Source organism: Drosophila rhopaloa, unplaced genomic scaffold (genome assembly GCF_018152115.1).
Source record: "Drosophila rhopaloa isolate 14029-0021.01 unplaced genomic scaffold, ASM1815211v1 contig_2, whole genome shotgun sequence".
Classification (NCBI taxonomy): domain Eukaryota; kingdom Metazoa; phylum Arthropoda; class Insecta; order Diptera; family Drosophilidae; genus Drosophila; species Drosophila rhopaloa.
In genome coordinates, this window is record NW_025335083.1 from 17,032,741 (window position 1) to 17,050,579 (window position 17,839).

General features: G+C 39.6%; 1 protein-coding gene across 1 annotated transcript; it reads left to right on the forward strand.

Moving 5' to 3' along the window:
• The first annotated feature begins 7,153 nt into the window (after positions 1-7,153).
• LOC108051852 (protein nemuri) lies at positions 7,154-7,839 on the forward strand. The gene has a single exon (XM_017134112.2). The coding sequence runs from the start codon at positions 7,235-7,237 to the stop codon at positions 7,754-7,756; it is 522 nt and encodes a 173-aa protein (XP_016989601.1). The 5' UTR covers positions 7,154-7,234; the 3' UTR covers positions 7,757-7,839.
• The last annotated feature ends 10,000 nt before the right edge of the window (positions 7,840-17,839 follow it).

A 17,839-nucleotide genomic window follows, 5' to 3' on the forward strand; every position in this document is an offset into this window, starting at 1 on the left:
AAACTTACAGACAATTGACATTCTAAAGCAATCTGCTGGTTGAAGGTAAACATGTACTTATTTTGATGGAGGAAACATAATCGCTCCGGAGATCTGCCGAGATGTTGTCGCACAAATTGTTGGCCTTCCGCTGGCTCCTCAAGACGTACTCCCAATTGGAGACTCGTAAGACAACAAGGCCAGTACATGGAGGAGAAACCAAAAGCAATTACGCAGTCTTGTTGACCAGAAACGACTAGAAAAACACAAAAGCAGCCGTGGAGGAGATAGGATATGGCAGGAGTTGGCCGGGTGCACAGAGAGCAAAAACATGTACATGTCCGGTGCAATAAACATTCATTACGAATGGCCAAAGTGCCACAAACAGAGAAGGATATGGACACTAAGTCGGAAACGGGGGCGAAGGGCCTTAGTTCTTATGGCCCAGCTGCCATTCGCAAGCAGACGGCCGGGAAATCAAAGCAGGACTTACACACACACACACACACACACATACACCACAGCCACATCCTGAGCCCCGAGTCCTGTAAGAAAGGACATGTTGCAGAGAAATACGTTACGCCGGAATTGAACAATAAAATAAATGATATTTGCCCAAGTAGCTTGGGCTTCGTTTTTAAATTCAATAAAATTTTATGAAAATGCTGCGATTAAGTTGTATTTGCCCCGTCACATATGTGTGAAAGGATCTGAGGGAAGTTGGCTGGCGGATATAAAAAGGGTCAAGGCATGTCGGAATGGGATTGACTTTTATGACAACGGTCCGAGATCGGAGTGAAAACTATATAATCAGCGCCCGGAATGCAACAGCTGCTGCAACAATCGGAGAAAAACGGCAGCAATTTTTCTGTTTTCCCTTCGTTTAAGCCACCCCAAAAGCTCAGCCAATGGAACAAAACGTGCTGGAGAAATTGCTGCTCATTTAAATTCGCACAAAACAAAAACGTGAAAAGGAAAACAAATAAATTTGAACCATAAATTTCACTTGTTTATAATTGGCAGCTTGGTTCGCTCGCGCATTCCATTTTAATTTCGCCATTTGAACAAAATTTTGATTCGTTTATGTTCCGAAAAAGAAATTAATAAAAGCTCGGTAAAAGGCTCTTTAAAAATTATGCAAACTAATCTTTTATAAATTCATTTTTAAATCGTTAAAAGAATATTTATGAGGGAAAAGGTAATAAATAAAATCAAAGTGAAAAAGTATTTTATTTATATTGTGATATGCACTATTTTTAAAAAATGTTAAGCCATTTTTCAAGATTTTATAAATTCTTATATGGTTTTATTGATTTAAAACGTAAGGCTGATTTTATGTTGGCGAAACAGGTACGAAATTATTTCTCAGAATTACATTTGTGTTATTCTTGTGCATGCTCAACTGTAAGCTTCCTTTATTTGGAATTTTAATTAAAAATATTTTTATTTATCGTATTTATTTGTGTTCCTTCTCTTCGGATTGCTCTGCCACTTTTTTCATCATTTTTAGCCGCAGCGAAACGCGTGTGACAAATGCGTGGCCATAACTTTCTGGGCTGGCAGCCATGGCATGTGTGACATTTATTACAACATTTTAAAGGTGCTGCCTTCGGGCATTGCTAATAAATTAGCTCGCCTTTCAAGAGCGGCACAAATTGGCGAGGCCAAACATATGTGGGTGACTGTGTAAAGGGATTCGGGTGATGCCAAATAAATCATATATTTCAAATTAAAAGGCGTATAGCTTTGGGCCCTTGTTTAATTTACCACAACAAAAAGGCAATGAAATTTTAATTTAGTAATCATTTCTAATTGCTAGTGAAATAAAAATATTTTTTTTATGAATATTTATTATTTAATTGGGCTCATTTCATATAGTTCCACCTATGATTTAAACTGCAGGTATGGACTCTTGAAGACAGAGAATCGTTAACATTAAAGCATATGCAATGGACTGGTAGCTTGCCATAAACATTATTCACACACAGCCAACGAAGTCCTTGCGCCAGAGTTTCATCATTTTCCGGAGGAGTGCGAGTGCAAATGAAGCTCGCGCTCCTCACTTAAAATGCCTCGCAGCGTAAATTACGCGTATAAAATGAACATTAGATTCATATTTTTATACCTCATTCTGGGTGTGTGTGGGTTCGGTGAAGCACACTCATTCTCCGACACACACATTTGCAAACCGTACATAAGAGGGCATAAATAAAAGCCAGAAACTCCACACACTCACACATCCTTCCCGTGAATGCCAACAGCAGAGTCGCAAAAAGGTTTTCTGCCAAATAACCTGCAGCTATTTCAAACATAAACAGTCTCACACTCCCACAAAGGCACACACACAAGCACAGATGCCTATGTGTGTACTTATTTCCATTACAAATGAGCTTATTATGCGCTCAAGTCACAAAGTCATTGCGACTTAAAAGGATTTGCATGTGATTAGCAGTACGAAATGTAAACAAAACTCGTGTGCCAAAAAACAAAAACATCTTGCAAATGGGTGGCCTAAAACGACTGGTAAATACTCTTTAGAAAATTCTTTACAACAAATTTTGCATTATATTCAAATAGCTTATAATTAATTATAATTAATTTGCAAATTTAATTATTACCGGTATTTTCTTATTAAGATAAAACATACAAAATGAAACAGATTTGATATAAGGATAAAAAAACCTAGAGAACTTGTCTTATGGAATAATACTGCTTAAACGATTTATACCAACATATTATTGATTGATCTCACAGAACCTACAAGATACTAACCTCGTTTTGACAATAGATTCAACAACGTTAGTTAAATATATGTATGTAGTACGTACCAAATTATGAAATGGTTTATAAAGTACTCTTTTTTATTTGTTGCGAATCTCTCTTATTTATTGGTGTTTCTAACGCTTGGTATTCCCTTCAAATACAGGGTGTGCAGGGCAAAAGCCAAGACGATTTGTACGCACTTGCCAAGTACATGTTACACGTGTGTCTGCAATGAAACGTACGAATGTATGTATGGTGTATTTGGGAAATTGCCGGAAGCGGAAAAGCGCGCCGCATAAAAACAATGAACACATCATAATCATAATTTTTGTGGCCTAATTTCAGGGGCCAGTGAGTTAGAGCCAAAATTTGGTGGGTGTCGTATACCTAATTTGGCTAGCTCTTTATTTCTCGATGCATTAAATGGCCAGCTGAGGGTGTGGGTGCTCTGGCCTTGGTCCGCGCATCTGGAAAAGTCTATCCAATTGGATGACAGCGGGCGGGAATTGAAGCGGATTCTGAGCTGAGAACACGGTCTGTGCGCTTCGATTACCTTGCATAATGGGCGACGTCTTCTTTTGCATAAGCGTCGAGAATTTGCACAAAAGACGATGGCAAATAGAAAAGCACTTATTCGCTTTTCCAGCTGAAGGGCAGGGGGTTGGGGTTGGGGTTGGGCTGTCAAGGCTGTGTAATTGAAGCCGACTTGAAAGTGTTGCTCCAGCTTAGCGACGAAAGAAAAAGTGGAAAGACGCTGGGCTGACAGAGAAAAATATCGATTTTTTTGGCGACAGGAAAGGCTTCTTTCGGCTGAATAAAATATGCTCTCTTTTTCGGCCACCTTTCCTTCATGTTTTCGATCACATTTTGAATTACTCCTTCAGCAGAAGCAGCATTATAAATACATAGGTATAATCTATATATTGTATACCATCCGTGAGTATGTTTGCCGCCCGAATTATAATGACGTCAAATGGAAGCAATGACTTGCACTCACCCACCTGAGAAAAGCAGGAGTGAAAGACCAAGGAAATTATGCCAGACGGAGCATGAATGGCCCGATGGAGCGGCTCGAGCTGAGCCCATTGAAATGGAACTTGGCACAAAAGACCAGACTAAAAGTTTAGCTAAAAGCCAGATAAATAAATAAACACACCAATATAAGTATAGAAAAAAGAGATTTGGGAAATTGTTGTGCTTTTGAATAAATAAATCGGAGAGCAAATAAAGGTGAATGCCAAACAGAGAGCAGACAACAATGAGCCATGATGCCGCCCAAGTACGCATAAGTGAGCCGCCGCTGCAGATTCCCACTTCACTCCACTCCAGCCCACTTCCGAGCTCTTGGCCAAGTTTAAGTTGCACACACAGACGACGCTTGTTTGCTTTAAAACCGGCTAAAAATGTGGAGCAGCAGCAGCCCCATCTCGTCAGCCAAATTAAGGATGTACAGCACGTGTGCTTAGCCCGCTGGCTATTAAGCGACACTCCGGAACGGCAGAGGGGAGCAAACTGTGCATAAAACTCAATCAAGTCGAGACAACAGCCAGCACACATCAATGGCCTTTACATACTTGTCTGCCCTGCACTTGGCAAAAAATTTAATCATAAAACACATTTTATACAAAGCATTTGGGTATGAACACAATATAACAGGCTCCTTCACAAACTTAAGATCCTGGATTAAAAATTAAGAAGCTTAAGACTGTCTAAAGCGTTATGCAAACAGTAATTTAGAAAACACATCGAAACATAGAAAAATATATTTTAAAACAAATTTATTATGGTTTCATTTTTAAAACCCTACTTTTTAATACAACTTTAATGAACACTTTTATTAATAATAAAATAAGCAATATTTTATATTTATTTTAATATTTTGGTAATACAATATTAAAATTTCTTGAGTCATAGTTATTTATTTCTCAATGGGTTAATGCCAATATTTAGGATTTTCAAGACATTTAGTTATATTTTTCCGAAGTGTTTCTGCCATTGTCCCTGCAGGCATGTCAGGCTCTAATGCAAACTGTGACACGCTCTGAGGCCCCAGCTGCACACGGCAGCTCCTACTCCTGCTCCTGGAATTATCCTGGAGTGGGAAGCGACGGGAATGACAATGGCACAAACCAGAATCCAATGTTTTGGCAACAAGACACCAGAAAAAGGGCAAGCAAATGTCGCCCCAACTCCCCCATATTTGCCCTTTTGCTGCTCGGGGCCTTTGTGAGGTGCCCGGAGAAAGTCAAATAACTTAGGCAAATGCGCAAAGGCCGAAAGAGTTCTGTCTCAGCTCCGCTGTCAGGATGTGGCCCCGAGCAAGTGATTCCCCTGTCTTGGACGGGCTTCAGCCTGCCATGCGTGGATCTGCGATCTGGGACCGACGCTAGCTTACGTGTTATATTTTTAGATTTCATCGTTGAATGAGTTTTAGTAACACTTGAATGACAATAACATGATATCTTCTAATCATCTAAAAATATATTCATTTCCTGTGCCATCCTTCTTCATTACCTTTACACTTTTTTGCATTGTAAAACAATCTGTACAAAGAGAAAAATCATTTTTTCTGATAAAATATTATGTTGAGGCTTTGAAAATAATGTTTACTCAATTTTTTTTCTTTGAAAAGCCCCCATTTTGTAACATTTTCGTGACATTCTTTGACGAATTTAGGTTTGCATTACTAATTCGATTACAAATTCTTACAGCAACTTGATTTAGAATTATGAATACATTTGGAAAAATATAACAAAAAAATATAAAATATATAAACATATATTTAAAGTATGAGAAAACATTAATTTTAATCACCTAAAATTGTAATAAGATACCTGGAAAATTGTTCGCTCTGGGCAACGACAATGCGAATAGTTGAAAATCCTTTGTTCACATACTAAGCACTTTTTAGTTAGTTTTTCAAGTACGTTAAAATCGACGTCCTGCGAATCGGACACAAGGATCTACCAATACATTCCTTACATTGAAAGGCTCACCTGATTGGTGAACAATCAAACGCCTGTTGTTGGCTAAACGTCATTAATAAAATTAAAGTTCTTGAGACATTTTTTCGATCCGGTTCGGCAGCTGCTGTTTAGGCCAAAAAAATCAACAATTGTAAATCATTTCAACAAATGTCGGCCACGTGATTTCCGGCGGCACGTGCTCCACCTTCACGACGCCTCCTTCTTCCGCTTCCGCCAACAGCTGCCGAAGCAGAAATTATTGGCAAAGCGTTTAAGCGCAATAAATATGTTTGATTGCTGGCAAGTTGCCCAAAAGATATACATCTAAAAATCAGTATATATATAAATACGGGGAGCGGGAATCACAGAGTCTGAGACTGAACATCCTGCGATCCTGTTCCTCCCGCAAAACTGAGCTCCGGGCTCAGCGCAAATTTGTAATTCACTTAAACGCGCAACTAAATCGCTTCAAGCTGTTTGCTCTGCACTTTTTAATAGTCGCGGATTGTTCTCTATGAATAGTTCACTGCGACAAATTCAATTCGCAAGGTACAATTTTAATCAATAATACTGTATAATAAAATAAAATTCCAAATCCGTTAGTCCCGCAAAAAAATTACTTTTGCTTCACCTGACCTGGAAAATAATGATCAAATTTTGGAATGTCATACCTCGTTAAATTCGTAATAAAATTTCCACTAGATTGGCATTAACAGCTATGAAATTTAAGAAATCATAATGTAACTCTTGAATACGTTATAAAATTTCCAATCGATTAGCATTCACTCCTGTGAAATTTCATTTGTGTAACCCCTTATAAATAGTGCAAAAATCTGTGAAACAATAAATTTTTCCAAATCCTACTGAATACTTAATAATTGTTAGCCAATTAATTCAAACAATTAAATGGAATCCAAATAACTTTTCCAATTTGAAGATAAAATAATATTTTTTGTGGTGCAGATTCCGGAAGCTCAACCGACGGAATTCTGCTGAATTACCCAGCCAGCCAAAGGGGCCACGAGCATTGCTCGACTAAATCAAACGAAAGCGCAGCTAAAACGCTTTTGTGCACAATTCGATTATTTACGTTTATTCTTTTTAAATGATATTTCCCGTCTCGCCATTGGGTTGGCGCAAGGAGCAAGAAACCAATTATTTGCGGAAGGAGTGGAGCCGGAGGGCAAGCAATTTGTAAGGAAATGAAGCGTGAGCAGAGCAGCTGGAGCCGGAAAATGTGCGCTGCAGTTGAAAGGCGAAAGGGTAAACAAAAGATCAAATTAATAGCCCCACAGCATCGATATCGATATGGGGGGCAAACACAGCTGCGATCAGAGGGGGCGGGGAAGTGTTTGCGGTGTAAGGTGTGTTGCAACATCTTGCAGTAGAAAAACATTTGAACAGATGCGGGAGCCTTAGCGGATCAGGGGAGTATAAAACACCGGAGGTAACACCTAGAAAGCATCACAACCACTTCCGGCCTTCCACAAGCAAGAGTTCCATCTGAGTTCCATCTGAGTTCCAATATGTCAGCTAAATACACCCTGATCTTTGCCTTGGCGGCTTTCTGCTGCCTGGTGGCATCCAATGAGGCAGCTGCTCAGCGAAGCCGAGTCCTGAGCACTCGCCACGGCATCGAACTGGTTGAGAAGTCGTCGGAAAGCAACGAGGAGACCGAGTTGGCCGCCCAGAAGCAGGAGCAGGAACTCCAGGAGGTGGAGGAGAAGCTTAAAGATAGGCTGCAAGGTCGCAGCGAGGATGACGCCGTGGCCACCGATGACAAGAAGGACAGCAAGGACACCGCCACCAAGGACAAGGACACCATTGTGCGGCCCAACAAGGACGACGCCCGTGCCCGCCGCATTGTTCGTGCCGGTCGTCGTGGCGGACGTCGCGGTGGTCGCCGTGGAGGACGCCGCGGTGGACGCAAGGCAGGTCGTCGCTCAGGACGCCGAGGTGGCCGCAGGCGCGGTGGACGTCGCGGTCGTGCCGGTGCCCGTCGCCGCACCTCCATCAAGAGGCGCTCCGGCAAGGGCAACAAGGCCTAAGAACTCCTTCTCCCACCAACTACTTAACTGCCCGATCCTCCGATTCGATACACTCAAATAAATATTTTTTTTAAAAAAACAAACACAAGCTGTTGTCTTTTTTATTTATTTTAATTTTTAATGCTATAAATCAGAGCTGGAAAAAGTTAAAAAAAAGAATCACAGAATTTGATCAGCACACTTAAAGCACTATAAGTTATAACTCTACAACTATATCACTAATTATTTTACTGCTTTTTATTATGATTATAAGAAAAATCATTTTTAGTAAGAATAGTTTTGTTTAAATTGATAAATATTTTCGCAAACCTTTCTATCTTAAAGTTTAATGATATTTGTAAGCCAATTAAACTAGTGCATTATGAGAAAAGAAGATATTACTACTGATATCTTCAGTAGTTCTCAAATCTGACAATAAATAATTTGTTCTTTTATACATTTATTGACTTTCGACGTTTCTTAAAAATTAAATCTAAATAAGCAGAAAATAACTATTAAATATATCGTTCGAAATGTAGATAAATTTATTCGTTGTAGCCCACAGCTCCAGTGTCTTTCAATGAAATAACCACTTACATAGCTCTGATACTATCAGTAATAAAACATTGTAAAGTAACAACATAGTACTATTATTGAGTTATAAATTATAAGTAATACATAGCAATTTGGGCGGCAATGTCAGATTAAATTGTTTTAAATAAGAGTGAGCCAAGCAGGTTGGAAATCAGGAAATTAAAGCTCCACATTATTAAACTCCGAAGCTGTATTAAAACAAAATGCTGCTTAAAGACCCCCATCACTGGCAGGAAACTTTCAACGGTCGCAGAAAAAACTGCAAAGAGGAGGAGAGTGTCGGGCCTGTTTCGCATTCTTTGCGATGTCCTGTCGTCCCTTCGTCCTTTCGCTCTGCGCCTCCCCTGCAGCGACGTGACATGTGACAAGAAGTTGCCGCGGCGCTGCTGCAACAGCTGCTGTCGCCTGCCGGCCGAGATCCTTGGTCCCGGCCATAGTGCCCCAAAAATGATGAATGTGCCAATGTTGCTGGGCTGTTGCCACATCCTCGCACTTGGCCCCGGCTACACTACACTCTGCCAAACTTCCTTGGCTTCAACGACTGCAGTCGGTGCGAAAGTTTTGCGGCCGCCGCCAAGTTTTGGGCCCAATCTGGGGATTATTAGACAACATTTGGTGCAACATGAGGCATACGCGACCACATTTGGTCGTGTAAGCTCCAGCTGGAACTCCGCCAGTCCATCAAGACAGAAGTTTGTCCAAGTGTAGGACTGTATGAATGGCAAACGAGCTGCTCGTCAGGCGACGGTTCACATTAAGCCACAAATAGTTTGTGGCCTGCAGGAAATTAAACTCATGTGAATGCAGCCCATCAGACACTGTCATGCTGCACATTTTGATGAGACTTTTCTATTGTCAACCATCCAGAATTCAGGGAGCACAGATAATGAGCCATGCGATGATTCAACATTGGGTTTCGCTTAACGTTTAATTAAGCCAGCACCATGCGATTTGTGCAGTGGGAAGTTTCGTAATTTCCTTTGCCTTCTGCAACATGTGTCCATATATTCATTGGAATTCACTAAGCGACACCGAGATGTAGACAAAAAGTTTGGTCTTTGTCTGAGTTCGTTCAGCCAACAATAGGCGGCTATTGTTTGGCTTTTAGCAGCAACAAAGCCAAAAGAGCCAAACAATTTAGATAGGACAATAAGCCAACGGGAAATTAAATTGGCTGCTCTACTTTACATAGTTGCCCTGCCCTCTCATCACCCGAGCAAAGAAAGCTGTTTAAAACGAAATTAAATTAAACTTTCAAACGAATATATGTACAAACGGTCAGGGAAAAGTTCGAGTGGAGGCATAATTATCATTATTTATACATTAACTGGTCTTATTTTTAATCTGCCTTATGAACATTAAAAAAAGGAATTTTAAATAATTCAAAGGAACTGTATGACTTTTGTGTTATCTTATTTGTTAGGCTAACCTTGAGTGCTTATAGCACATCTCTCAAACAAATAGACATTAAATCTTTTTCAATATAATATTTATTAAATCTTATTCAAAATTAATGGCTTTCAGATGACAACCAAAAATATAATCATTGCATTTAAATTGCGAACGAATCCTATACATAAATTCGGAGTAAGCCAACGATGTCATGCTCAATAAGCACCACAAATAAACTGAGAATATTATTCAATAAATTGAATATTCCACAATGGTTCCCAGCTCGATTGCCTTCCTTGAATGGGACTTAATACAAATCCGCTGAACTAGATGAAAACAAAAATCTGTTATTCAGATTGACTTGCCACAAAGGCCAACCTCGAGGCCTATGAAAACGCATATTTGCAGTTTCTCTTTTTTTATTAAATACTTTTTTAAGCCCACTGTTACTTTGGCAAGCAACAACACAGCCGAGAAAATGTTCGCAGAGGAGGGGTAGAAAAATGGAAAATCACTTGCCGATTTTCAATTGAGCGGCGGAAATGTAACGGAAATAAATTTACATAAATACAATATGGTGCGTGCTTGTTGGCGCCATTTTATTTGCACAACATATAAGAACGTACGGTTGTGTGTGTATGTGTGTGAATGAAAATGGACACATACACATTCACAAGAGGCAACATATTTGCACCGAAGTGCGTATTGATTTGCGGCATATGCATGTGAAATGTTTTCCTCGCTTTTCGATACAAAAAAATGGGAATTTAAAATGTGCCTTGCCTTTGGCCTATATGATGGGTGCACCTTCGCGTGCCCACTTTGTTTAATGCCGGCAAATATTTTCAGCACTTCGTGACCAAATTTCGGAGCGCACTATCTCAAGTGTAAATAGTGCACACACCTGCCTTAACTGCCATTCGAATGGCGTCAGGTATTTTTTTGCATGCACCTGGCATTATTTGCATAAGATAAAAGATGAAAAACAGACCTGAGTTAAGGCGCTCCTCCTCCAAGTGCTTACCAGAAACCAAAAAACGTCCTAAATGTATTTTCCATAAAAGCCAAGCAAATCCCAGAGTCTCCCAAAGAAATGGCGGCGGCGATGGTGGAACCTGATAAAGACAACACATATTGAAGGGGTCCCCGAGTGCAGAAACTTGGGGAATGGGAGCGCTGTCGCCATTTTGTAGCATTTGCAACTTATATGCATATGTGGTCGAGGAGCCAACCCGGCGGAGTACAAGAAAACGAGCAAAACTCGAGACCGCCAACGTGCTCTGAAATTACATTTTCCCAGCACGAATATTTCCCACGACCAACTGCACGAAAATGCGCCACGATTTTTTCGTTGTTCCCACATTCTGTATTTACCCTCTTCCTTCACAATCGACGTGGCTGCACAGTGAGACATAATAGTCAGCTCCGAAACGCTTGATATTGTCATCACTTTCAGGGAAAATCTAGGGTATACACAATTATTTGTATTTAATTGCAATTTATTGGTTTTTAAAATCGTTGAAAGTGGTCTTAAATAATTTAAAGTTTAAGATTAAATAAATAAAGAAAATGTAATACAAAGAAAGTTGACTTAGAACTCACTGTGCAGTCTTAGTTTAAATGGCATAGAAATCGGTGTTACCACTCGTAAGTTTGCCGTATTTTACAAATGCATTTGACATAAATTTTAAAAGGCTTAAGTGGCGAAGTTCCTGCCTTAGGCGAGTCCTGGCTTGATAAGAGGACGTCGAGTGGGGGAGTTGGGCCTTTAAATCCTGGTTGGGTGAAGACATAAAATATAGCAATTACGGCAAAGATCATAAATTATGCAAAGCCCGGCAACAAGTGTGCGATAAGCCCAGAAACGGGGCCTGCGGACTGAAAATATAGGTGGGAGTTTGTCTTGACAATCATCACTCACTCGCAGCACTCACCACTCATCGCGAATTGAAATCATCCGGAGAGTGTCTTCCGCCAGTTTGCTGTATCCACATACCATATGTATATATACAGAAAAATGGGGAAAAGCGAGCGCCGACACTCTAAGAACTGAGTGCACGTCGTTTATCAACTGCCAGCGGAGAATGCATTCTATTTTAGCCACCTCCACCAGTTGACAGTGGCAGTGACATGCAAATCGGGTTTATCCTTCTGCCCAGGCATTAAGTGAATGCGATTTTCTTTCAACAAGACAATTTAACAGAAAAATTCATGCTCGACAGCTTGCCAATGCGTGGGGGCCAAGAAGGGCATTGCAATTGCAGTTATGAATAAATACAGATAGGAACTTGAGGCTTTCACTTCCCGCCGCTTAAGTGCCACCCCCATTTTTTCCCTTTTTTAGCCGCCTCTAGGCCTCTCATGCCACCCATTCCGCCCACACATTGGCGTGTGGTGAGGCGTGTTATCGTCGGATTTGCATGCTTGCACAAGCCATAAATGTCAATTGGCATGGCAAGCGGGATTTCGAGGAGCCAACGAGCAGGGGCAAGTGGAAAATGGCAAGTGGCTGCGAAAGCACATAAGTGGCGAGGAAATGAAAAGCGCCGCAGCTGGTGTCATAATTATAGATGGCTATCACTTTATTAAAGCGATAAGAAAATCCACTTAAAGGAGTAAATAAAAATATCGCTTCAACTGGTGAAGGTAGTCAACTTGCAACTTTATTTTGCTGAATAAGCTGTGAAAGAGAAATCGAGAAAAACACAATTTGATATAATGAAATATACATTTTTTAAAATGTTAAATGCTTTAAAATTTAAGTTACAATTGTAAGGCCACCAGCAAAAGCTAAGATATATTTAACTAGTTATCTATAACATTTAAAGTTTGTTTATTTTATGTAAAGCTAACTTACAATTAACACCAATTTTATTACGAAGTCATATTTAGATAGAAGCTTAATATAAATTTGATTATTGTTGCTTTAAATTTTAGTTAAGGTTCACCTTAAATAGTATATACAATCGAAGGCTTCTCACCATTTTTGACTTATAATTCATTGAAACCCGGGAACTCCAATTGAACCCCAGACTGGCGTTTCCCATTCCATCTGATGTAAATTTGTTTCTATCACCCAAACTCAGAGTGGCTCGGAGAAAATCCCTGCAGAATGAACTGATTTAAATGCTAAAGTGAACGATTATCATTTCGATTTTGTATAAATAGCACATGAATTATTCATTGGCACTTACTTATGCGCCATCAAAGTGACTTAGGGGCTGCTGGGGCTTCTTATTTTCATCCCAACCCGCCCTCTTTTCCAGCGATATGACAATATGATGAAGACGCGGCTTATTGAACCCAAGTTGGGGTAATACAATATTTGTCGCCCACATTAACACCAGCCGTCGTTTAGATATCATAGTTTGATAAAGTCAACTTTTCGAATTAAAGTAATTTCCCGTTGTTGCTGCTGCTGAACTTTTCCCCACATACTCGATGTCGGTGAGGAGTGGAGGAGTAGGAAAAGTTGTCACAATTGTTATTCCAACAGATGTAGCATTGCGTCAGAGGGAGACAGATAACACACACAAATTACTGTCGATTTCATTTTACGCCTTGAGCAGGAAAACTTTACCCCGCCGAATCCACCGAATCCGGCGTATTGTCAGCGCAGAAACGGAGTCCTTCCACATCGAATCGGAGTCTGTGGCGTCCTTGTCCTGAAATTCGATAAGGCGACAGACACGACAGCGCTAAAACCTGGAAGCAATTTGTGCATAAACGTTCACAACGATAAAATTTGCAGTTTTGTTTATTTTTCTGACAGATGCCAGAGGAGGAAAGAGGATGCCGGTGAGCTGACGTCGGCAATGAAAAGCTTTGAAATCCTGTTCTCGGTTTGTTCAAGGATGTTTCTCCCGGTGAGCTGGAATTAGTTTTTGATTTGTTCATGTCTCGGTTTCGGCTTGGCCAGGTGATTGCACGGAATATTAAAGAGTCGCCATCGATTTAAGATTCAAGAGGTATGCATTTGCCATAAAAATGGTTTTTACAGCAAAAGCTGCATAATTCTAATAATTAGACGTGGGATTGTATATTAATTTATATACTGAACATCCGAATTTAACCGCTTAGAATTATTTTCTTTCATAAAATATTGATCAATTATTGTAATTTATAAGTAAGGTGAGTACTTAAATGAAATTACATAAGTTAAATATATATATATTTATCCTGTCTATTGTAAAATGACAGCTATTAGATAATTAGCGTTAGGCAGTCCTACATCCCATATAATCACACATGTAGCTTTGAAGCCTAAATAATCATTAGACAAAACATATCCCCGGATACTGGCCACACCCCCGATCAGCTAAAAACATGCCCAAACGCATAATGGTAAATCAATAAAGAAAAATAATTCCATCAAATATCTGGCTTTTTATCCACGTGTCGGCGACGTAAATTAAATTCGAATTTAGGGCTACGATGTCGGTTATCCGGGATTACAAACACACCACAACGGCAGCAGGCTACAACGTCAATCACTCTGGCAATCAAAGTGGCAAAACAAAGCCAACAGAAAAGTGCGGAAAAGGGAAAAATTGCAACAAATCCGAGAGCTATTCGCATGTCAGTTGGAAATTATAATTGATGCGATACTAATACGAAACCCATTTTACAGCCGCAACATTCGCAACTGATGACGATTGATGCGATGCAGTCGCGGAAAAAGGCTTGGGAAGTGGAACTGCCATCTGTACGTAATAGTGTATTCCCCGGAAATTCTCTTCTCCCCTCCGACTGATGGCGTACGTCATTAATGTCGCCAATGATGTTGCTGACAAACACACTCATGCCACACCCACAGCAGCAACATTGGCTACAAATGGGACACAATTGTCATCAGGAGCCTGGCCCTTTTGCTCCCTGCTCCTGCGTCCTGAATCCTGAATCCTGGCCACTCTGCGGGTCCTGGTAATTAGATGAGTGGGCCATAAATCATTTTCTAAATCATTTGTTGCTGCTCCCCCAGAATTGCAACTGCTGTTGATGGCCCTGATAGTCTTCTGTCCGGCTGCTGACTTTTTCCATTCCATTCCTTTCGGTTGAATAGCTTGCAGGGGCCAATCGCTCAGAAATGACATGACATCTAAAAAGAAAGAGAACATTACACCAAACCAATTGTGCAATTACACGAAGCCACAAAAAAGAAGTTGACAACAGGTTGAAAGTCTGCTGAAAGTTTAAGGGAAGTTTATTGGAACTATATAATTAATAATACAACAAGAAAGGAAGCAACCTTAAGCAAGCCGAAGTTTATATACCCTTGCAGTTATTACGAATCGACTACATTTCGATTTCTATGCCTATTTTACTAAAAACAACAATTTTGCGCTTCATTTTCTCATAGTTTCTATGGCAGCTATATGACATTGTTGTCCGATGTTAATTTAATTAAGCCGTAATTCCAAAAAAATTAAATAGAACCAAATCGGCTTAAATTTGGTAAAGTTATGGACTCTAGAAGTCCAATTTTGAGTCCCTCAATTACAAGACATCCGAAAATTAGAAATAAATCTGAAGCAGATTTTTAGAGAATCAATTCACAAGTCTTTAGAGGTATGCCACTTTGGAATCGGATTAAATTTGGTTAAGTAATGGGCTCCGGAAGTCCAATTTTGAGTACCCCAATTACAAGACATCGGAAAATTAGAAATAACTAACATGAAAATGGGTCAAAAATTTGATCAACGTAAAATTGAAAATTTTGAATGCAGATTTATAGAGAATCAATTCACAAGTCTTTAGAGGTGTGCCACTTTGGAATCGGATTAAATTTGGTTAAGTTATGGGTTCCGGAAGTCCAATTTTGAGTACCCCAATTACAAGACATCGGAAAATTAGAAATAACTAACATGAAAATGGGTCAAAAATTTGATCAACGTCAAATTGAAAATCACACATGTAGCAGATTTTTAGAGAATCAATTCACAAGTCTTTAGAGGTATGCCACTTTGGAATCGGTTTAAGTTTGGTAAAGATATGGACTCTCGAAGAGCGATTTTGGGTCAACGTTAAACAAGTCATCGGAAAATTAAAAATGAATTATATAGGATATAGTCAGCCGCTCCTTATAAAATTTGGTAGGTCGGATTGATTGGCCAAAACTAAAACCCATAGATTAGTTATTAATCGCAGAAGTAAATGACATTCCTGAATATTTGGGCTTTTGTCCCTGGTCCTTGCTTTAAACATTTTCAATTGTTGACCATAAACGAACGGTGTGGTTCCTGGCAAACCACAGCGGTCCTCGACAAACATGTTACTCATTATGCAAGTCACAGCCACAGGATTCGGGGGAATACACGGATGGCTAAGGGACTTTTCGGAGGGTTATGGCAGAAACACAAGACGAGAGGCTAGAACTCGACCACAAGGACAGCGTCTACAATCTAAAACGCATATTACTCGTACAGTGAGCCACGCCCACCGGCAACTAACAAGGCAAACAAGCCGGCAAACGGGCAGGACCCTCAAACAAACAAACAGGCCAAAGGAGAAGGGAGTAGTAGGGGATAACGCGGGAAGGGGCAAAATGGCAATGGCTGTTAATTGTGTAGAACAACGAAGAAAATTGCAGGGAAAACAAAATGAACGATGCATGGGAATGTCAGAGGGACCGGTAGCAGGGCGTGTCCGGGCGAAAGTTTAACTATAAAATACTGCGACACATCCAGCAGATACGAACTACTAAGCCAACTGACCAGGCGGCAAAAGGATCGGACCTTGCAGTGGCGCACTCAGAAAATAAGCGCTCAGTGCTGGCAGGTTTCACTTTTCCGGACAAACCAGTCTGTATTTAAATATAAAACATCCACTGTGAGAAAAAAAATCTAAAAAAATGTTTTCTTTTGAAATATATCCAATCTATAAAACATAGTTTTAATGAAAAGCAAAAGCAATTTTTTATTTTAAGATCACTTTTAAACCTTTAAAATTATCTTTTTAAAAATTATCTAAATAAAATTTTGTTGGGAGTTTAAATTTTCTCCCTCTTCCAGCAATTATGTGTAGTATAATTAATAACAAAAGGATGCCTAAAAACCCCCACATTAAGCGATTATGTCTACGCCACTGAGATGTAAAGCTGAAAAGTGGGCATGTTAATGGCAAATGCACTTTAAGTGCTAAAAGTCGACGCTCAAGTCTAATCGCATTGGCGCCGACATTAATCGCCTTACACAAGTGCATCTGGTGTGATTGTCTTTAAGATGCCCCAGATGAGGCGGATGGATACCCAAATGAAACGGCGAATCGCACCCACTTTTCATGTTAATTAAGCTCCGACAAACATGTAACGGAGTAGAGAGATTTGGGGATTCGGCTTATGCAGATTTATAGCCGCCAACGAACCCAGGGGCCGAACTGCTCGAACAGCAAAACTTTTGCGACATTTTGGCTATTGTGTCCGTCTAACGGAGACATAATTAATAGTTGCTAAAAGGTGAGATACTCGCCCAAAAGGTCGCACACACAAATGTGGCAAATGTTTTGTGAACTCCTCAGTGTGCTGCCTCAATGAAAAGTTGCCCAGATAACATAATTATATTTCAGTTTTAATTGTAATTTATGTCCTGGCCAAGTCCATGATTTATTGGCCGTATGTGTTGCACCTAAAGAGTACAATTTATTGAAATTTGCTATTATTAAGCAAATCTACCAGCAGGGAGCTTAGTTTATATGACCCTAAATATGCTGGAATAGTTTTAAAGGAATCTTTAATATAATTATACTTCAAAATACATCTTAATTAAAGTTAGGCTATTTTATTGAATTATACTATACTTTCCCTTCCTGTGGAGAGAATTTATTTTTCTGCAAATTAATTTGTTTTGCAAATGTTTCGGATGGACTTTGCTTTAACTTAATCCTTTCACATTAAATTAATATCCGATTAAATCGTATTGAAAATATATTTAATCTATTAGTACACCCTTTTCACCATACATTTATTTAAGGACATTTAAAATAATTAAACAGCGAAATTAACACAGTTTTAAAAGCAAAAGGACACAATCTCTTTAATTACATTACCGACCCAATTTCAGCCAAACTGATTAAATTACTTTAATTTTTGCGTCAGTTGTCGTGGAAATAAACCGAGCCAAT